Source organism: Chrysoperla carnea, chromosome 1 (assembly GCF_905475395.1).
Source record: "Chrysoperla carnea chromosome 1, inChrCarn1.1, whole genome shotgun sequence".
Lineage (NCBI taxonomy): Eukaryota > Metazoa > Arthropoda > Insecta > Neuroptera > Chrysopidae > Chrysoperla > Chrysoperla carnea.
In genome coordinates this window covers 50,051,221-50,074,152 of record NC_058337.1, presented here as the reverse complement: position 1 = coordinate 50,074,152, position 22,932 = coordinate 50,051,221, and the positions used below count along the sequence as shown (strand labels likewise).

At 27.4% G+C, this 22,932-nt stretch overlaps 3 protein-coding genes across 3 annotated transcripts in view; 1 reads left to right on the top strand and 2 right to left on the bottom strand.

The window, feature by feature from the left end:
* LOC123306116 (protein hunchback) overlaps nucleotides 1-13,489 on the bottom strand; it is a 111,396-nt gene extending 97,907 nt beyond the window's left edge. Inside the window, exon 1 of the mRNA XM_044887998.1 lies at nucleotides 13,469-13,489. The gene's annotated coding sequence lies outside the window, so the exon portion shown is untranslated. The remainder of the gene's footprint in view (nucleotides 1-13,468) is intronic.
* Nucleotides 10,412-19,350, top strand: LOC123306126. The gene is made up of 5 exons (XM_044888012.1): nucleotides 10,412-10,507; nucleotides 10,580-10,960; nucleotides 17,006-17,221; nucleotides 18,050-18,265; nucleotides 18,992-19,350. The coding sequence occupies exons 1-5, from the start codon at nucleotides 10,502-10,504 to the stop codon at nucleotides 19,310-19,312; spliced, it is 1,140 nt and encodes a 379-aa protein (XP_044743947.1). The 5' UTR covers nucleotides 10,412-10,501; the 3' UTR covers nucleotides 19,313-19,350.
* A 1,884-nt stretch (nucleotides 19,351-21,234) lies between these two features.
* On the bottom strand, nucleotides 21,235-22,722 carry LOC123305528 (beta-galactoside alpha-2,6-sialyltransferase 1). Its single transcript, XM_044887278.1, has 4 exons — nucleotides 22,449-22,722; nucleotides 22,011-22,379; nucleotides 21,565-21,939; nucleotides 21,235-21,494 (listed from the first exon to the last, which is right to left on the bottom strand). The coding sequence occupies exons 1-4, from the start codon at nucleotides 22,720-22,722 to the stop codon at nucleotides 21,253-21,255; spliced, it is 1,260 nt and encodes a 419-aa protein (XP_044743213.1). The 3' UTR covers nucleotides 21,235-21,252.
* Between the last annotated feature and the right edge of the window lie 210 nt (nucleotides 22,723-22,932).

The following is a 22,932-nucleotide window of genomic DNA, read 5'->3' as shown; positions in this document are numbered from 1 at the left end:
TACAATAGTAGGTACACTTTCAACACAATGGCATCGAAATTCCACTCGACTATTGTGTCTAAGCTCATGATTAATTCACCCGGAACTAAAATAGAAACTAGAAAATGCTGCTTTAGTCGACACAAAGCATTTTTATTATATTCGTTTCATATATTTCTAGATTTGCTTTAGATGTAGAGACGTAGTTAAATAATACTTAAATAATGAATTTATTATGCACGAAGTACTACCCATATTTAAACACTTGTGGGCACAGGTTACTCTTTTTACTCAGTGAGCTCCCCAGGTAGTTTTCGTATCCTCCAATGACAATAAGCAAGAGAGGCATGTTTTGAGGTGAGACTCACTCAGTGTAAATACAGAGGATCCTACCAATTATTATTTTTAAATTAATCTTTTATCTGGGAAAAAATATAATAATGAAATATAAATTTAATTCTTTTTATAGACTGAAAAGTAATAGTCTTTTTCATTATTAAAATCACTTACAAAAAAACAATAACTTTTTACTTTTTCAATTCAAAGTAACTCTGGAAGAAATTCAAAGAGGAAAGAATAACCAAATAAAATTGTCCCCAGCCCCAAACCTTATCATTGGCATGTGTATTGTAAATTAAAATTCCTCTTGTAATTCTTTTGACAACAGTAAACCATTTTCTGTTTAGATTCTAAACAAGTAGACATTCATTTTTAACTTCAGAACATACCTTTCTTGTTAAAAGTCATAAAGAGTTAATCAAAGTCAAAGCCTGCCCAGCTATAAACTAAATAACGCTTAAGAACTATTAGATATACCTATCTACACGATGTGATACTTTAACTATGTCACACTGTTTCATTTTTAACGATATCCATTGTAACATCATAAAAACTAAAAAATACCACATATTTAGGAACACTAATTTATTTTGAGTATCACTTTTTTTAAAAGATATAACTGTTTATTTTAATGTTAAATTGTTTCACATATAATAAACACTTTATAATACAAAAATAAAAATAATATTACAAATATAAAAAACGGTGTAATACCTTTATTCATAAAAGAAATATTTAGGTATTCATAAATCATACTTTATATTTGTATGCTTAGTACAGTATGTAAAGCGCAAAATATCTCAGTATTGAAAAATATTAGTCAGTTCGGTTTTACGACGCGATAAAATTAGAGAAAAATAGCAGTTTTTAAGGAAAAAAATAATGGTTAAAAAAACTAAAAAAATGGATTTTTGTAACTAGCTAACAAAAAAGGAGAAAATAATTTCTATAAGTTCAAAAAATATAGAGTGATCAAGGAAAAAATCATTTTTTCGAAAAAAAGCGTGAGATGCTAGATTTTAATAAATATGTTATTGACAGATAGTGATAAAATTAAGGTCGTTATAAAATATCTAAAAAACTCGCCACGCTTTTTTAAAATAAAATGAATTTTTTGATATATTCTTAATCACTTATTTTATTTTTTTTTAATTTATTATTTATTTTCTACTTTTTAGTTCAGCTAGCTAAAAAAGTGTGTTTTTAAATTTTTTTAAAACTCTTATTCATTAATATTATGAAATGTTATCTGCCCTTCCACCATCAAGTAAATTTATTAAATTTTTTGTATTATTATGATAAGTGCACGATGTTTCCATTCAATCCCACGTTATGAAGTAAGTGGGTGAAAATCATGTTCAAAGATTCCGTCACATAGACACATCGGGATACAAAGATACATAGATACATGATACCGAACCAAGTAGCAAACCTATAGATTGATAATTTAAATGTAGATGGCGTCTATCTTCACTAGTAATCGGATTTAAATCATTATTTAATTACTAAAAATAATAACTAATAGTCTTTAAAATTTTCGTAAATTAATAAATTATAATTATATAATTTTTTTTTAAATTAAGATATGTACAAGACTACTGTATTTGAATTTTAACGTAATATAAGAATATTTAATTTATAAAAGTAGCAGTTTCTTTGGTAGGTTTTATAGAAGGTAGAGAAACATTATCGAAAATGTATACGTTCATTAATTGTTATTCCTAACATGTTAAAATTCCAATTAATTGCATGAATCTAAGATTCAAGACGGATCAAAGTCAGTGCACTACCAACTCTTCAAAAAGTATTTGCTTAAAAAATTCTAAGCTAAAAAAAATGAACTTTTGAAATATTTGAGAATTAATCGACCGCTCCTATTAGAATTCTTAAATCGATGAATTAAGGATTTTTCACGATAATTTCAGTTCCTTTGTCATTAGTTCCATGTTTCAGTTCCTCAGTTGCTAATGTTTTCTCTAAAAATTACTATCGTTACTTTTGAAACATATTAAATCTATTTATATGTTTTACTGGAGGTATAACAAAAGGTTACCAGAACTCAAATAAATTCAGATTAAATACCTTAAAAGGTTGAAATTTTTCATGGAATAGTATACCCACAAACAAGACTGAGCTAATCCAGACTAAATAAACGTGACCAATTTGAATTGGATAAAATATTTTACTATTAAAAAATACGCTTTTCAGTGCACATTTGTTAGAAACGAAGATTAAATAATTATACGGTTAATTGCTGGTGCGGCTAAGTCATATAATAAAAGTGAAAAAAGGTTTTTGAAGTCCATTTTACTGTGTGTTCGAATGTGGACGATTTTACTACACCTTACAATATTTTTTTTATAAAAAGTGATATGAATAATGAATTTGTGCCAATCATTGCCAATGCACAGAAAAACTGCCAATGTGCCGTATGGTATTTCAGGAGTAGGACAAACACATGTTGGAAAGTTGTCGAAAATTAATTTTTAACTCCCGAACTAAAAATAAGGGGTGTTATAAGTTTGACCGCTATGTGTGTGTGTCTGTCTGTGGCACCGTAGCGCCTAAACAGATGAACCGATTTTAATTTTTGGTTTCGTTTGAAAGGTAATTTAATGGAGGGTGTTCTTAGCTATGTTTCAAGACCGAGTTTAGGGTTTAGTACCCGAAAAAACTAAAAATTGGTGGAAAAAAGGTAATTCAATGGAGTGTTCTTATATATGTTTCAAGTGCGAGTTTAGGCTTCCGTACCCGAAAAATTTGTGTGGGGGGGGGGATAATTTATTTTTGTAAATTTCAATTGTACCACTCATTGAAAGTTTTAAGACTCTACTTGTAATAATTGAGAGTTGATTAATATCTGAACCATACCAGACGTAATCATTCAAATCGTTGGACTGTTCATTTAATTATTCAGATTCAAAATTTATTTTTACTTAAGTACACAAAAATATCTTATAAATATCTTTATATGAGAAGCGTTCGTAACTTCTAGTTTTGTATGCATATTACAAATTATAAAAACAAAACAAACAAAAAATAATTTTGACGCCTATATAATTAAATAAAAACACACAAAAACTATTATTTTGTGATCAAATCAATCAAATATTATGCGAAAACAGTGTTTTGTTGATTTGATTCCCACAATATATATATTTAACAAATTTTATGAGCATTTTTATTTGAAAATATAAATTTTTATTGATTTTTATTTGTTATATATATTTTATAACTAAATTTTTTTTTATTATTATTATTTTGAATATACATATATATTATATGCATGCATTTTTATATTGAGTACTTGTGTACAACAATACATGTTGAGTACTAAACACATATTATATTTATTATTAGACAAGAGAATATGTATAACATGGCGCTAAAGCAGAAAATAATGTCAAAGTCCCTTTTACACTTGAGATGTGTGACCTAAATTAACTATATTCTTATGTATTATTAAACTTACTTTTTATTTATATATGTAATATAAAAGTACAGGTGATTTTTTAAAAGTTTCCACCTTTAAATTTTGAAAATGGAATAAAAAATCAAACGAAACGTAAACGGCACATTTTTAAAAGGAATTAAAATACAGTAAACTGTTTTTTATATGGGGGCGGGCGTCTTCATGGTTAAACTGGAATCAACTTTTGTTTTAATAATTTAAATAGAACAATAGTTTTTGTAGCAGATGCTTGTTCTTTGTAGCAAGAAAGAAAACTTTTGTTTGAAAATTATTTTTCCGCAGCATAAATTTTTAGGTTTCCATCAACAAAATTTTCTACCACCAAATTCTTAATATAATAATTTAATAGAAAAAGCGTTAAAGGAGAAGAATCTGTTACAAAAATATGAAGGTATAGTTCCATTTTAAAAACCAAAATTGACACCTATGTGAAGGACCAGCACTCGGCAGAAATAGAAAAATAAATTAGTAGATAACGATCCTAATTTTTAGTATGTTATAGTTAACGAAACATATTAGTATATAAAACAAAATTTGGGTATCTTACCCATGAATTAAGAGAATAATTATTAATTAAAAATACACTAAATAACATAACCTGATAATAATATGTTTCGTTAACTTACTCCAGCCGCTGAGTCAATTTTCGTGGCTGATTGACTTCCACGAAAACGACCTATGATTCTCGGCGTACTTTCTTCTGTTAAATTCGAAAATCAAGGTCGTTTTCTTCGAAATATGGTGCAGTATTTTCTTTTAGGCAATTTAATTGTTTATAACGCTACTAATCATACTAGGCAATTTTTTTAGCTATGAAAATGGATAATACTTTTCCCTTAAATTAACCCCCAAAATTTTGAACAATTCGGGAGAACACCGCGAAAAATATTTCTTAGACATGTTCGCTTATATCTCATTCTAATGAAAATAAAAACTCTGTGATGTCTTATTTCCAAACTACAGGTCCAAAAATTTAAGTATCATGCAATACCCTAATATTGTTCAGAATGTTACACAGATTAAAAATCATGAAATTTTACGAAAAATTACATGAAATTTTACGAAAAATTACCTGTAATTTATTTAGACGTTTTTTACGTATTGTTAAAAAATAAAATACCAACAATATGAATATGCCATATTATTGTCCTATAAAACACAAACACTTTCCACTTTACTAGACAATTCTAACTTGATTTTTCCCGGAGATATGATCATTTGAAATTTGTTGTTGGTACCCGAATTGGTCGCATTTACTGTAGTAGATTAGGGGCCATTTATTAATTACTTAAGGGAATAACTTTTATTCTAATAAATATTTTTGAAAAATTCTTTCGAGGTTTTAATTTCAGAGAATAATAAAATCGGTTTTCACATATAAAAAAAAATAAAATTATTGTATAGCATGATTGGTAGTGTTATAAACAATTAAATTGCCTATAAAAAGTTACTGTACCAAATTTCTAAAAAACGAAAACCTTAATTTTCGGATTGAGCAGAAAAAAATAAGGCAAAAACCATAGGTCGTTTTCGTAGAAGTCAATCGGCCACGAAAACCGGCTCACCGGCTGGAGTAACTATAACATACCTAAAAATTCGGATCATTATCTACTAATGTTTTTTTTTCTATTACTCTCGAGTGATTTATTTTTTCATTTTCCATTACGTTTTCGAAATATAAAGGTGGAAACTTTTTTAAAAATTCACCTGTATATATATTATATTAAATTTCTATAGAGCACAGTATTTTTTTAATTAAAAATTTTATGTTCAAATTTTTAAAACTATTATTAATAATCAAAAATGTGAAACGAACTTAGTTAAAAATTTTTAACATAATAAATTTGAATTTAGAGTATATTCCATACCTATACCCATACAGTTTTAGTTTATATATGTAAATTTGAAATATGTTTAGTAGTTAAACATATTTCAAACTAAAAATCAATAAAAATTAAAATTAAAAAAATAATAATAACAATTTTTATTTAATTTATATTTTAGTTTTTGTCATTTTTATTATTATTATGGAATAAAAATTTTATTTTGTAAATGCAAAAGGTAAATGTCTTTTTTAAATTTTTACATTCAAAAACAAACAAAAAATTTTAGTTTCTAAGGCTCGATACACACTAATCCAGTTACAATATTGTTTGACATAACGTTATTGCAAATTAAAGGTCCATGAAATTGCAATTAATAGGAACAATTATTTTATGTAAAATCTAAACCTTCTTAAACCTTCAGAACAAAGCGATATAGGGTATTAAAAGTGTTTGATCCAAGATTTCAAAACTAGAATGTTCAAGTTTTCAAATGCTTTTCCAAATGATTTTTCGCAAAAAATACAGCTACTTTAAATTTAAGTATAATTCTTTGTTTTTAACATAAGTATATAAATGTATATAAATTCAGCTTCCGTACATTTGTGACCCAAGAATGTTTATACATAATTTGAATCCCAAAGGTCCCGCGGGAACGAGTAATATTTAAAAACAACTGAAAAAAAGGAAAAAAGTTTGTATGAATAACGGACTTTTTTCAATTCATTATGGTTTAAGTCTCCTCATGGTAACCATTGCCCTGGTAAAAGCTACATTATGATTAAGTAAGGGTTCTATTTTATTTTTTTTTAAATTAGAAATTATTTAAAAAAATAAAAGCCATGAAATTTTATACAAAAGGGAGGATAAGTGAGAACAAGAGAAGTGAACGATATAACGAAATAGTCTTAATTTCCCAGCGAGGTCGGCCGGTTACTGCTATTAAAAACATAAAAAAAATTATGCGTAAATTTTTAACGTAACTAATGGAATTACTTTTAAACAACGCGATCACTTTTAATCTCGTTATTCTTAGTCTATAAACAAAAATTTAACGAATTAAACCAAAACTATTGAAAAATGGCTCATGCAGCAGCCTTTAACTGCATGATTGGATATTTTTCTAAAATTTAATAAAAATTTAGTTTAAAAAAAATTAGAAATCATGAATGTTACATGTAGGATTATTTTATTTGAAAACTCTTAAATAAATTATTGTAATGTGAAACTAAGCCCAAAAAAAATAATAATGTTATATTTTTTAACTATCCAATTGATAAAAGCCAACAAAATTAAAAATTGTTGATTTTTATTTTACTGTTGAGAGAGAATTTAATGTTTTAAAATTTTGTACTCACGCCTTCGTGATTAAATACATATATAGAGCAGAGAGTGTCGAACCTTGGTTCACAATCTTCGTTTATATGATTCATTACTCATTGAGTATATCAGAATAGTTGGCTATGATTTGTTTGACATTTACTATTTTAAAGTTTTTCAGAATTCTTTAATTTATGGCTCAAAATGATGATCATAGACCTGTTCCATCTATAATCATCATTTTGAACCATAAATTAATGATTTCTGTAAAAATTTAAAAAATGGTAAGTGCCAAATTAAATTAAATTTTTTAATTTTTAAATGTATCTTTATAAATTATAGTTCATGTGTTATTCAAATGTTATAGCAGCTATATTGCTTTAGAGTTTCATTAAAAACCATTCGAAAGTTTTAGCGTGAAGCGTAACAAACAAACAAACAAACAAAAATGCTTACTTTCACATTTATAATATATAGGGATAGGGATAAAATTGTGATCTATGATACCATATCATACTGTATATATACCATGGAACACCCTTCGGTTATACCTCTTAAATATAAAATTTTTCTTCATACAGTTGCTGGCTTACGAATAAAAAAAATATCCTTCCAGGAAACTGCAGAATGATCCAAGATAAATTGTCCCAAAAGGTACAACATATTTCCCTATATAATACATATAGTACAAATATTAATATTTGAAATGAAAAACTTTTTAATTCAAATATGTTTATATCGAATTTTATGGATATAATTTTTAATTGTCTAACATAATAAAAAAATCATTACATTTAGTAAAAATTATTAATTATAAATGTTGAAATTTTTGTATAAACAATTTTATATTACAATAATTTTTATTTGTGATCTAGGATGACTGACTGACTTGACTTGACTTAACTGATTGACTGACATGACGGTCTATAACTTTAATAATATTTAATATAATAATTATAAATTGAATATTTTTGTTTATAGTTCAAATGTTTAGTAAAAAATTATTTATTTATTTATTGGTTCTTAAAAGAGCGTACAGTAACACTTCTTATTAGACAAAAAAAAATTATGATAATATATAAATATATAAATTAATTTTAAATTATTTAAGAAAACTACTGTTATCAAATAAATTTCATTGAATTTTAATTTCAAAAAGTGACAAAAAGTAAGGTTTAACATGGGTCTCAATGGAAAATATAAATCGATATTTCTCAAAAATAATATCGATAACTGCTTGAAAGTTTTACCAGTTAGTAATAATTATTTAAACTATTAACAGAATTTCAAAAAAAAATTTCAATTTTCTTTTAATTCTAAATTATTTAAAATTTACATACTGTTTCACTATGACCGCACATAGCAAGGCAGTTGGGTGAATGAATGTTCTTAATTCGTGATATTTTTTAATTTAATTTGTATGCTGGAATTTGTAGGTGTTAAAAAGGTGGACCCTCTCCCCCTTTTTTAGCCCACAAAGGGTAGACATCTTAAATAAATAAAACCAACTGTTATAAGATACAGGTGAAATTTACAAAATTTAAAATACCACCAACAAATTAAACATTTTGGAAAATTCGAGATCCCAAAAACCACCTTAAACGTCATTAAAAGCCTTTAATTTGCAAAAAAATGGTCTTTGCATAAAGGAGTTTATTAATAAAAATGACTTAAATTTCGGGTTACTTTAGAATTTTGACCTTTTTAAAATCTTTTAAAAGTTATATGATTTACTTTACGATATAAACCCCCTTCAAAACAATGGAGCGGGTCTTAAAACTAAAAAGTTCCGCTTTAAATCATATAGACTTTTTTTAGGATTTATTGTACTATTTATTTTGGATCTTATTAACTCATATATCGGTTAAAGCGACCGGCCAATCATCATTTGAATTGTGACCGCCTTGTGTACATATACACATACTTTAACTTTTATATACAAATGTGTATATCGCTTATAAAGATTGTCGGTTTAAACGACGTTTGTTGGTCCCTACAACGGTTTGTTATAACCGATTTTAACAGTTTTCTCATAAACTTCCCTTCATAGATTTTATTAAATTCGTTATTTCAAACATATCAAGTAGTGTGTAAGTACTCATAAAAATTAACATTTTCAAAGCCTAAACTCATTTTTAAGAAAAACCCATTTTAATTTACTTTTTCTTTATAATTCTACGTGTATTGATTATCATTCTTAATTTTACACTCGCCTAGATTTGTTGCGAGCTATTAGGTAAAAAATACTCATTGAAAAATTAATGGTTGACAAGTATTATCTTTGTAATATATTGAATTTATAAACATTTATTTTTATTAGAAATTATGAATTTATACTTAACACAGAATATTAAATTACAAAAAAAATTATTAAAACACATTATCACATTTTAATAAATACTATAACATAAACATTAAATATACCGATTGTTTCCTTAATTCGATTTTATACAAATATACAGTATGTCGCATTTAAGATGAAGACACCTTCATATTTTCCTTATTTATAGGAATATCGATTTAAAATTTTACAAAGTCATGTAGGGTGATAAGTCACCTTTATTTAAGATACTTAACCGAAATCAGAACTTTAAACTCTGCATGCTACAAATTGACAAATAGGGCCGATTCTTAATATTTTGCCGATTGGCAGAGATTTTTAGAGATATCGAAAAAAAACTATTGGAAAAAGTTGCTTAGAATATTTTGTTATACTAATATACAGATCTTCATGACAAAATTCGCATTTTTAATTTTTTCATTATTTTGGTCTTTACTCAAAATTATTAAGTTTATTGAAATATTTGAATACTTAACACTATTAAATTACCAATTTGTCCAGTTTTTACATTCCATAGCACACTAGTTATAAAATAAAAAATAAACTTTTACATTATTATGTAAAAACTGGACAAATTGATAACTTTCTACTTTAACAGTCGGGGCCCATTAAAGTTTAAAATGGTTCAAATCTTCCCAATAATGGTTCCGATTGCTGAAGTTGCAATGTAAACTGCTGGGCTTGTTTTTTTTTCAGTTTTTATTTAAAGCAGTATATTTTTTGATTATTTTTCGTGCGTATAGTTTTTGATTAAAACTACGACAGCTATTAAACATTTTTTCAAAAGAATTGTATACACATTTGATTAAATTTCTTACACTTCCTGCTCTAATAGAGATCAAAAACTATAAAAAACTGATGACCTTTAAACGGCCAAGCACTAAAATAAGGCCCATCTACATTAAAACAGCCTTCAAAGTAAAAAACAACCGTAAATCTTTCAATCCACCTGGTTACTAAAATAGTAACAGAAAGGCTGAAATACTAAGCCTTAAAATACTTACAATGCTCTTTTTTAATTTCGAGAGTTTAAAATATTGCTAATTCAATGATTTTATAATATGAAAATTATTTATGTTCCTTCGTAAATTGAACGCAAATTGAATGATCTATTTTATTTTGTTACAGAAATCCATATTCATATTACTACTACAACTTATATTGGTAACTTTCGTGGTTAAAGCCTTTAATAGTGGCGACGAAAAATTCATTAAAAAATATGCGATAATGAAGGTAAGTTATTCTTCTTCACATTGAAACAATTTTTTCTGTTCAACATTGATAATAAAAATTACGTTTTTATAGATATACGAAGGATGTTTTGGTGCCGATGTAATTCGACAAATACGTAAAGAAATGACAGCTGCATGTCGAAAATGTGCTACAATGCCAGAGCCAGCAATAATTTTACCACCGCCCAATGCGGCACAAGGAGAATCGCCGAATCCATCACAACAGCAACAGCCAACTTCATCAAGTATTAAAACCCAGTCACAACAATCTGCAAATATTCCAGCATCACAACGACCTGGTGATAGCCTATTACCATTAATCTCAAGTCAGCCTCATGAAGAAGCCACAAAGCTACACAATAGCAATGAAATTGCTGATTCAACAAATCCATTAATAAATCCAAGTACATTTGATCCAGAAAAATTACATCAAGCTGTATTGGCATATCGACCAGTAAGTTTATTTTAATATAATCTGTATAATTACTTGCAATGCAATCAATGCAAAACGAGGCACATTACTTGTTCGCAGACGTTATCAATATTCTAACTGGTTTCCTAAATTTAGTCAACAAAAATCTCAACTTAGCAATATTAAAACAAGCTTGAAATAACGATAAAAAATTTGTAAATTTCTTTTTCTTCTTAGCAACAATATTTTCGTATATAAAAAATCATTCCAATTTTGAGAAAGTAACGAAATTCAAATTCTGCCTGCATGTGATATTTTTGAAGTTTTTTCATTTATAAGCTACTGTTTTAGTGATTTTTGGTTTATAACATTAAATAATATTTTTTAATGAACTAGTTTACCAAAAACTCCTTTTTAAAATCGAAGAAAACCTTGTTCAGAAACTACTAAATAAAATTCAAACTTAAACTTAAACTTAAATAAAAATAAAAAATCATTTCGATCAGGAAAATTCGAATAAAACTACTTCCGATTCTATCCGACATTTAGGTAGAATTCGATTCGCAATAACTAAAATATACGAAAATAATATTTCGATCGTCAATTTATATTTAATTACTATTTTTTAAATTTGTTTGGTAAAAAAGACTCAAATAGTTGTTTCCATCGAAAAAAAAAAATTGATTTTATCAGGATATTTCAATTTATATAGTTCGAAGAAACTATACGGAAAAAAAATTAAAAAACACGACTACCCTGCCAAAGAAAACGAAATAAAAAGTAAATATCAAAAGTAGTTATTATTCATTCACTTACTCGCTGACTAAACTAATAAAATTTTCATTACGGTCGGCGGACTTCTTAGACAAAAAAAGTGTCCCGTAGATTAATCCTGCGACTCCAATAATAATTTCATTTGATTTATATTACATTTTTGCTAATTTTCTTTTAAATAACATTATCTATTTATAATGTTACCACAGTTAATAGCAATATAGATAGTAATTTAGTGAAACCTGCGCATTTTTTTTTTCAAAGTGCTATACAATTTTTTTTATTGATGGCTAGGAGGTCGCAAATTTGGATTAAAACTAAGGTTGTCCAAAGCAACCGTTCATATTTAGAGATTTTTCTTAAGCCCAAAATTGATCTGCATCTTGATCAATATCTCCGGTTCTAGATAAGATAAAATAAATCGACTGACGGCAAAAGTTGGGCCGTAGTCTAACAACATGTAAAATTTGGCCAATTTATATTAATTCTGACCTCCAAAACTTACCACTTTTTCGAGATCCGAATTTTTCTAAGTTAACTCAGAAGTCGGGGTATTGACAAAACTTACAATGGATGTTTTTTTTTTAGGTTATTAGGTTATACTGACCTAAATCTACATGATTTATTTTGATTTTTTTTAATAACTACATTTTTGGGCCCAAAAACTCAATTTTTTGATTTTTCGAAAATAGTTGATTTTGTCGCCGGAAGTGGTGATATTCAAAAAAATAAAAAACGAGGTGAAACAACATAAAAACTTTTATCTTTCTCGGCATACATTTTATTTTTAGACTCTACCTGCAACTCGAATAAAATCATTTAAAAAAACGGTAAAAATGTGACATAAGGGGCCATATCTGGGGCACATGACTCTTAATCTGGCAAAATTGTGCGAATGTACTCTAACCACAACTTTTGTCTCAAAACTTTTCCCCTACGCACAAAATTATCCCTTAGAAATGTATTTTCAATCATTCGCAAAAATAAATCATCAAAACCTACCAGGTTAGTGGGCTAATTCTCTAGAACAGGATTACTTGATAAAGATGCAGAAAGTTTAATCTTAGTTACTACTCCCTGCAATTTCCGAGAATTTAGTGGTGGATAAGGTACAACACGATTAACCCTGCAGGTAGTGAAGCATTAAGCAAGCTCTCAATTAATTTATAAAATTAATAGGCGAAACAAAAAATTATACACAAACACGAGGATGCACTACCTTATAAGTGGTTACTCATTTTTAGATAACTTCAGAGTATTTTGAATATGTGAAATTTGGAAGTAAAAGATTACCGAGTGTAAAATTAAGTCCGCACTATATGGAAAACTTAATTTGTTCTATTTAAAAAAGTTATAAAAGTCTTGCGTGGCCTAGAACGCAATGAAATAAGTATAAACAAATATCAATTTTAGATCTTTTTATAGATTTAAATACTTTTTCCAAATTTAAGATCTTCTTACTTTTTAATAACAATTTCTAAAACAAAAATTGTTTTATTGAGTTTTACGGCAAACATTATTTCAACACAGCTAAAATGTATTTGTTCGTTACTTGCTAAGTATGCAAATATTTTTAAACCGGCGGATTTAATATTTATTTTAAGGTATTTTTTATGTCTAAAATTATTTTAAAAAACTCACCTTTAAAAGATTTTTATGGCTAAATTGAATAATTAAAATAATAATAAATACAATTATTCAAAAATAATAATAATAAAATTCTGAAATAAATAAATTTTAAAAGTAAACAATAAAAACAGAAACAAAATAACATACCAAAATACAGTCATTTTTGGATGCTCAACATTAATAAAGCAGAAAACAATCACAAAAGCGAATAACAATAACTTTAAAAGCACAAAAATGAGCTTAGCTCAGAAAGAAATAAAAAAATTCACAACACACAAAAGTTTACAGTTATTTAAAAAAATTATGCTCACTGAAAAAAGCACTAAATTCGAATTGTCCGATAATAATGTTGTATGTTCAAAAAAAAATTAATTTATTTGAACAATAAGGAACAACTTTTTTAACAAAAACAATAAGTGTGGAGTGAACAAACGTTTTGCGTAGTATCAAAATAACGAAACAAATAAAAAAAATTGATTATTTTAATTTTTTGAATAAAAACATAAAAATTAATATAAAAATTAAATAATAAATTTGTATAGTAAAAATTATATTTGTGATTGTAATACCCAATCAGGGACAACTCTGCACAGAAACTGCACATGCCAATTAAAAATTTTTTTTTTAATTCAAATAATATTTTGCATATTGTGTATATTGAAATGATACACCTTCATATATGTACATGTATGTACTTATACATACATATATTTACGTTTGTATATATTATTTATGTATACCTAAAGCTATTATTTCGTTGATAAAAAAGCACTTTATTTAATATATATATATTCCATAGACATTCTGTTATATACACTTGCCACCGAAAAAATCGAACTTGATCAAAAAAATCAAATTTCAGTAATATCCCTTCATAAATTTTCTTCTTTTTTGGCTTTAAAGAGATATAGGTAAGGGTTAGGTTATATTGGCTGTCCACGAAGGACACACTTAGGCTATAGAGCCCATTGCGATACCATATATGTGTTTTACCACCTTTCCGCTAATATTTTCATTTATCAGCTCTTCAATTTCAGAGGCTGAATGCACTCCCTTCATGCATATACCATGCACTACACCAGCCCATCACTACTATTAATTAAATTAATTTTGTTGCGACCGACGGCGGGAATCGAGCCCGCTACCCTAAGTATACCGCTGACGGAATTGGTTACGCCCAAACCAAAGAGCGATCTTTAATTAATATTACACTTCAAAGTTATTTGTCTTGATAGTTTATTGTATTATAAATATACATCAATCATAATCTTATAGACTTTGACTTTTAAAAAAAATTGTATGCAAACTAGTAAACAAATTTGATAAATTGAAAAAAATTACACTGTTTGTCTACAGCGTGTATAGTCTAATTGGATAAGGCGCTTGGGATAAATACAAGAGATCAGGATTCGAGTCCTGGTACGAGTGTATTTTTTTCCATTCTCTTTAATTCTAATTAAAGAATTGGTTCATTTCAAAATGCACCTTCATACATTCCCATAGGAGATAACATACAGCAACATAAGAACTTGACTTAACGTAAGTAAGTATTTCTTTTAAAAACTAAAAAAGTTGATAGAAGGTACTTTCAGCTTTTGAATGATCATAGAAAAAATTCTTACCAATAATTAACCAGAAGATATTGCAGTTTAAATTCAAAAGTATTTAATTTGCTAAAAGTTACAAATGTATTAAATTTGCATATAACTCGATCAAAAAAGTTCTTACGAGAGTGTCAAAAGTGTATTTTAAAGAAAAAGGAATTAGCCTCATTTACAATTCTACTTTTTTTTTAAAATACGGCCGTTTAATGTTGTATGTAAATTCGAAATTTTTTTGAATGTATGCGATTTTTTTTTGATGGCGAGTGTATTTATTTTAACAATAATTTAATAACATACAAATAATAGATATTTAATATTGCTCGAAGAATTTCTATTAGTGAATTTGCTAGAAATTTTGTAATAATATGATACACATTTTATATTTTATTAAATATAAACAAACACTTTTTATTATAATTAATGTCTATTCTCATAATATTATCTATTTAGTTAAAAATATTAAATAGTTTTTTCATGTAAATTAACAAAATTAATCCTAGTGTTCACTTTAAGCGATCGAAAATTTATTTATACGTAGTATAATACCATTTGATTCATCCAATTACGGAACAAAAAATTTTTGACCAAAGAATACTTTCAGTCCAACGAGTTTTTAGCCCTTAAATACTATTTTGTCTTGATAGGTATATACATACTGCGGGCGTCTCTCAGGACCTGAATTGTGACAATATAATGTTCGTTTATTTTAACTTACCGTTTTTAGCCCCCGAACTAAAAAAAGAGGTGTTTTAACCCCGAACTAGAAAAAGAGATATTATAAGTTTGACCGCTATGTGTGTGTGCTGTTTGTCTGCCTGTCTGTGGCATCGTAGCGCCTAAACGAATAAACGGATTTTGATTCTTTTTGTTTATTTGAAAGGTAATTTAATGCCCAGTGTTCTTAGTTATGTTCTAGTCATTTTTTCAAGGTAAAATTTTATAGAAATGTTTACGTTTAAAATTCTAAAATATCATTAATAAAAAATTTGTTCAAGAAAATCATATCTTCATATTTTCCAAGTACTTGTTCAGATGATAAATTTATTTCCAATTTTGCTTAAACCATGTAAAAATTTGAGTTTTATTATTTTCGAAGTTAAATAGTATTATTATCGAATATCTTATATCGTCTTATTTTGTTAATATAGAATATCATTCTGTGTAAAAAAAATATTCCTTTGGATTTTTCTACTTGTAATTTTATGTCTATGCCTCGTCGCAATGATTGCCGATCATTCGGTATAAATTATGTATGGTATTTAATAAAAGTTAAACTTTATTTGTGTAAATAAGAGGTTACCTATAGCGGATTTCCTATCAGTAACTTTTTTGGAATATTTTTAATACTAACAAAAAAATTTTTCAGATTTTTTTGGAAATTTTTATGAGTCATCTTTTATTTAGTATTTTTGTTTTTGTTTTTGTTGATGTAACTATAATTTCATAACAAGATCGTAAATTTAACTTAATAATATAGAAGGTACCGTTCATCTTAATTAATAAAAATCGCAAATTGCATTTGTGATTGTAATTTAGTGCCAGATAAAATTCTGAATTATCTGTTGTTAAGTAGTGAATATTGAGCGCGTAATAACTTCAAAAATTTTAATTTTGGGAAAAGTTAAAAGTAAAAGTTGTAGGAAGTTTGTAGATTAAATTATTCGAAAAGATATCGACCAAATAGTCAATAAGTAAACCGTCATAGTCGTATTAGTCATAAATGGTTAATGATACAAAAAAGGTAGGAAATTTAATTATCTGCAATAATGCATATTACCGTTTTTGGTCTAAAGTTCACGGTTACAGAGATATAGAAGAAAACGGTTTTCCTTAAAATGGAGGCATTCTTTTTTTGTAATGATTTTTTACATTTACATTCAGTACTTGAAAATAAATCCTGTAATTTAGTGGACAAAAGTAACGAATTGTGGACAAAAGTAACGAATCGTTATATTACCTGTATTAATTGTTGCATATTAGATAAAGTATAAGCTTTTTTAAGAAAGCTATGAAAATACCAAACACTCTGATACATGTAAAATATATCATTGTAAATTTTAATAATATTTCTTTTTTTCAGAATCCATTTCAACAATCGCCAGTACCAACTCAATTTCATCCATACCAAGGCTATACTCCACAACTTTATGGAGGATTTGCTGGGAATCCAACTCCATTTTATCCAGGCGTAGCATCTCCAGCATTTTTACCGCAATTTCCAGGTTATCCACAATATCCAAATGCTTTTTATCCACCTCAATTCTACATGAACCATAATAATAGGCAACGAATGTCGGTGAGTATACAAAATTAATCCCTTAAAGTAGGACATGCATAATTTTCCAACAAAGTGAATTGGCTGTTTTCAGGACTTTGATTCTCTTTTATGACTCATAAAACCTTTTTATTTCTTTAAAAATAATAAAATCGAGCAATTCTCTTTTATTTTAACAATAATTGTATGTATTATCACAGAAAGTTTTACGATCGTGTCTTGGACTTCATTAACAAAAGATTTAACGGTGATGTCAAGAGGAATGTATTATAAATGTTATATGTATTAAGGTTTTAATATACTTCCCTGCACCTACACCACCAAAACACAATATAGTGTAAATAAACACTAGTCACAATCAATATTAAATCCTTTTCTACTTTCGCTGAGTATAAAAGTACAAACAAATTTTTTTGGAAAACAGGAATATTGTTCATGATTATTAAATTTTGAGCTTAATATACTTCCCTGCACCTACACCACCAAAACACAATATAGTGTAAATAAACACTAGAAATAAAATATCTTAGAAATAAAATTGGATTATATTTAGCTAGTTTACAAATTGAAGAATGAAGACTAGCTAAAGAACTAATAATGAAAAAATTAATCCCTTTTATAACTATTTCTACTTCTTATAGCTTCCCTTTTATAACTCCTTCATACTTCTTTTAGATTATTAAAATTAAATTTTTTGATATTTAGTCAAAATTTTCTCGGGGGATCGAAATACTTTCTCTGCATAAACAGCTCGTTTGATAACTTGACCATCGGGAACCCATGTAAAAGCTCACTAAAGGCACTGTGAAATTGAATATGAATTGAAAACTTTTTTAAATTTATTTACAGCGTGAAATGAGTTTACGAGAACAAATCGATAGTGTAACAAATCGTTTCAGTGGACGAGTGCGTAATGTCACATGTGTTATGCAAGAATTGGGATATTTGGATGATAATTTAGAACCAAATTATAATAAAATTATTGAACGTATTTCAAATTTACCAATACAACCAGAACTCAAACGAGATATGCAAGATTCAGTAACGTTCTGCCAAAAATTTTCGGTAAGTAAAAAAGTATAAATATTGCAAGACTCACTCTTTGGCACTATTCAACAATTTTTATTAATCTAGGGTTGCAATCCCACGAACAGCTTCATGCAACATGTTATTTAAAAACAAATTAATATTTAGTTTTCGTAAATTATCCCTTCAATAAATCTTTCGTAAATCACATCAATAATTGTTTTCAATTATTTACTGTAATCAATATCGCTAAAGGATTTCAGTACATATTAAACTTTTTGTATGTAGTGACTATAATACTGCTGATTGTCTAAAGTTGGGCCAGCATTGGGTTGTGTAAGCACTTAGTATGCGAGTCCTTAGGACTTAAGGGCTTAGAATATATGCTAGTAAAGAGACTGCTCGTGTGAGCCAAGACTTACAACAAGCTCCGCCTGTAGCCAACGCTTATTAAATAAACTTTCCAAATGCGCATAAATTAGACTTATTTACACACATACAATTCAGGTATAATGCACCCGACTTATATCTAACATCTAACGTTGAAACAGTGGTATGATTCAATGCGAGATTGATTCAGTCTTGGTTTCCAAACTTGGCTCGATGCTCATCAATTTTCTAGAGAGACTGGGAGAAGTGTATAATGGAAGAGGCACGTTTGTTTAGTTTATAATACTTTTTATGTAACCTTTTGAAAAAAAATATTTAAAAGGTTGTTTTTAAAAAGTAGTTAAAATGACTAATAATATACGTTTTCTTTTTCAGCAATGTATACCAGATTTCAAACGTGAAAGTTCACCATTATCACGGGAGCTAGTTAAACCAATGTTCTTCTTCAATTGTTATAAACACAAAAAACTTGAAGCATGTATATTAAAAGATATTCGAGATCGTTTCAATCAAGACTCAGAAACATCTGATTTTGAATCATTGGCCGAAAGTATTCGATCTGATGATAATCGTCAATTCCGATCAGCGAAATCCATAAAACAAGAAAATATCGATGAAGCACGTGAACATGAACAGTTATCATTGGAATTATATGAATTTTTATATGGAAATAATGAGCTTGATGCAATGATTTGAAAATCTTTAGTTCCTCTATGATAATATTCGAGAGTTTTTTGCTTCCTTTTTTGAAAGTATATTATTATGTAGACATCAGCGAAACAACGATACTTTTTACGAAATCAGTATTATTATTATTGGGGGTTAACAATGGTATATTAAAGTAGTACTAACATTTTTAAGAATAATGCTCATTTTTTTATGGTTGGGAAAAGTGGATAATTTTTTTTTAAGTTCTCTCGCGGATGTCTAATTATAAATAGTAATATACTACGACTGATCTCCGAGAAATTGGATATTCTATTTCTGTAAATTTTTTAATTTTCATGAAATATTATTTATTTTATTTATTTATTTTTAATGTAACACAGTGCTTTTCAACCGTTTGATCGCGACACTCACGTTCACAAAATTAAAAATGAATCATAAGCATATATTATGTTTCATTCCAGGTATTTTTGTCCTCAGGTTTACATTTTTTTAAATGTTACGTACAAAAATTGAACAATTGATTCATTTAAGACAAACACCTTAGACCGCTCGGCCATTTAGGCTCTCTAAAAACACAATAGCATCAAAATAACACTTATTTAATACCGCATGTAGGTACAGCCTCGCTTAAATACATACATTCTAATGCTGCTTTTTCAATGCTTTATTTATTTATAATGAATTTTTCCATAAAAATCGATTAATCGAAACAAATCCAGTAATCGTTAAAAATTTTCTAAAATACAATCAGTTCTCTTCAAATTTGATTTTGAATAATTTGAGTATAGGTACTGGGAGCTGATAGCCACAACTCCAAAACGGTTGTAATGCACTTTATGATTTAACTTATAAAGTAGAGAGAGTATAAGTGCCAATTATATATAAGTTTATAAATTTTTTAATAAAGAATTTTTCTAATGTATTCGTTTTAATTGTTATTCTATAATTTTCTTTCGTCAATATTTTTAAAATGGAGTAATTTTCGATTACTTTAATTTCAGCAATACAAATTTTTAGTCTCGCAAAAACATGAAAAATATTAAATATTTCTGTCAATAATTTCTTTATGAGTCGGCGCAAATGAATCCATTTTTAGCTAAGGAACTCTTCATTAAATTACCTTTCAACCGAAACAAAATCGGTTCATCCGTTTAGGCGCTATGATGCCACAGACTGACAGACAAACACACACACATAGCGGTCAAACTTATAACACCCCTTCTTTTTACGATCGAGAGTTAAAAAATCAACAAAATCCAATGTGTGTGTTTGTCTGCCTGTCTGTCTGTACGCTACAATGCCACAAACAGATGAGTCGGATGAACTGATTTGGATTTTTTTTTTCGTTTGAAAGGTAATTTCATGGAGCGTGTTCTTAGCTATGTTTCAAGTGCGAGTTTAGGGTTCGGTACTATAAAAAAACTAAAAAATTGGCGATAATCATCGGATCAAAATCGATTCAGTTTGGAAAGAGCTTTAAGGAAAAAGGTAATTTAATGGATATTGTTCTTAGATATGTTTCAAGTGCGAATTTAGGGTTCCGTACCCGAAAAAATTTGTCGGGGGTATTTTAAATTTTATAAATTTTACTTGTATGTATTCAATGATGCGACGATTTACGGACATCCAATTAACAAAAGTCCAGCTGCTTATTATATTAGTGTAGTCAAGTGGGTAATGAATGATGCTAATTCAGTTCACCTTTCAAACTTTTTTCTTTATAGAAAGAGGCAGCAACTTGTATTAAAAAAGGTATTGAAATGAAAAACTTAATTAGATAAATAAACAATTTTTTTAATATGAACATTAAATACATTATTTTCTTTGGCAGTAAACATAATATTGCTAAACATTTATTTAAATGTTTCTATTACAATTTTGAAATTGTGTAACTGAATAAAGATTCTAATATCAATTTTACAATTTCAACTTTTTTAATACATATTTTGTGCTTGAAACTACAATCTTTAACAACGCGTTTCTGAATAACCTGGAATTCGAATAAAACCATTTTGAAATACTTGATAATCATTTGCAATATTCATTGCATATGCTATTAACTTTTCAGCAGCTAATGGATGCCATGAACCAAATGTGCATGCAGGATTGTTTTCTAGATCAAAGTAATGACATTTTCTTGTAATTCGTACAGATGGTATATATTCAAACATATCCACATACTTGCAAAAATTTATTAGCTGTGCTAATGCTAGAAGAAAAATTGTTTGTGATTAATATTATAACCATGTACGGTACGTACGTTATTAAATTTGTCGTACCAAGAAATCCAGACGATGGTGGATTATTTCGTAATCGGCTTAATGAATTACTCTGTAAAAAATTCCATATAGACCATAATGATTGTGGATTTAATAAAAATAGTTTTGTGCGAGGATGGTCCATACGAAATTGTTTAAAATTATCCCAAAATGGATATTCGGGATGATGATACCAATCGACTAATGATGCTGAATAATTACTTGGATCCCATACTAATATTGTAATATTCGTGTATAAATCTGATGTTAAGAAATCAAATCGGGATTTGGTCACAACTTGTGAGTTTACAATTCTTACAGTTGTTTTACGTCCAACATCCTTTTCATACCCTTCTGTAGGTGCATGATTAAATCGTAAAACAACGTCGTGGTCATCTTACAAACGAATATTAATTAAATACATGTACATGAATGTCATACAAGTTGCCTACTTAACAAAAACTTACCTATAAACGAGCCTAAATTGGAATTTAACAATGAGCCAGCACTTGCAATAATCGCACAAGAATTAAATCTTTTATTTTTAAACATTGTTTTCTTTGGAAAATATTTTAAATTTTCTTTTGTATTGTATGGAAATTCTTTACGTGTGATTGTACTTACAGATACGGTTTTTTTCATCTGGCATATCAGTTCATGAGAAGTTTTTTTCATAAAATTTTCACGTACACCTGAATATTGTACACTATATGGATTGTTTAATTTAACACCCGTGTTAAATACATCCCCTTCTTTCATTAAAATTCGTTGTAATTCCATCGATAATTTATTTTTGTAATTTTCAATTTTTAATGTACAATTTATTTCATGTTCATCTTTACATGTATATTTTTTTGTATCTAATTCTACTATTGAATTTTGTAAATTAATAAATCTTGGTTTACTATCAGTTATCAATACGGTATCATTTTTTAAAATCTGCCGTCTGGTTCGTTTTGAAATACTTTGGATTATTGGTGAATTATGAGTTTCATTTGGATATCCACGATTATAATAAAATATTTCTTTATCGTAAACACTTTTCTTTGAATTCACAGGATATTGTGAGTGTTTGGACCAATATGACCAATATTGTGATAATATTAAATAAAAGTATCCAAACATTCCCAAAATTAATAAATTTGTAAAAATACATATTGTCATTGTAATTGATTTCATATTCTCTTCACAATATATAACCTTTTATCCTTACATCAATTCGAAAAAATATCCAATTCTTATTTCCATAGTGTAGAAATTTTAATGCCTTTTTTTTATTAGTAAAAGTAATTTTGTATATCATTAGCTTCTTAAATAAATGGAATCATTTTATTTCAGGATATTTAATTGTTAACTTACAAGTGGATGCTAACTTAACCTAAAACTTGG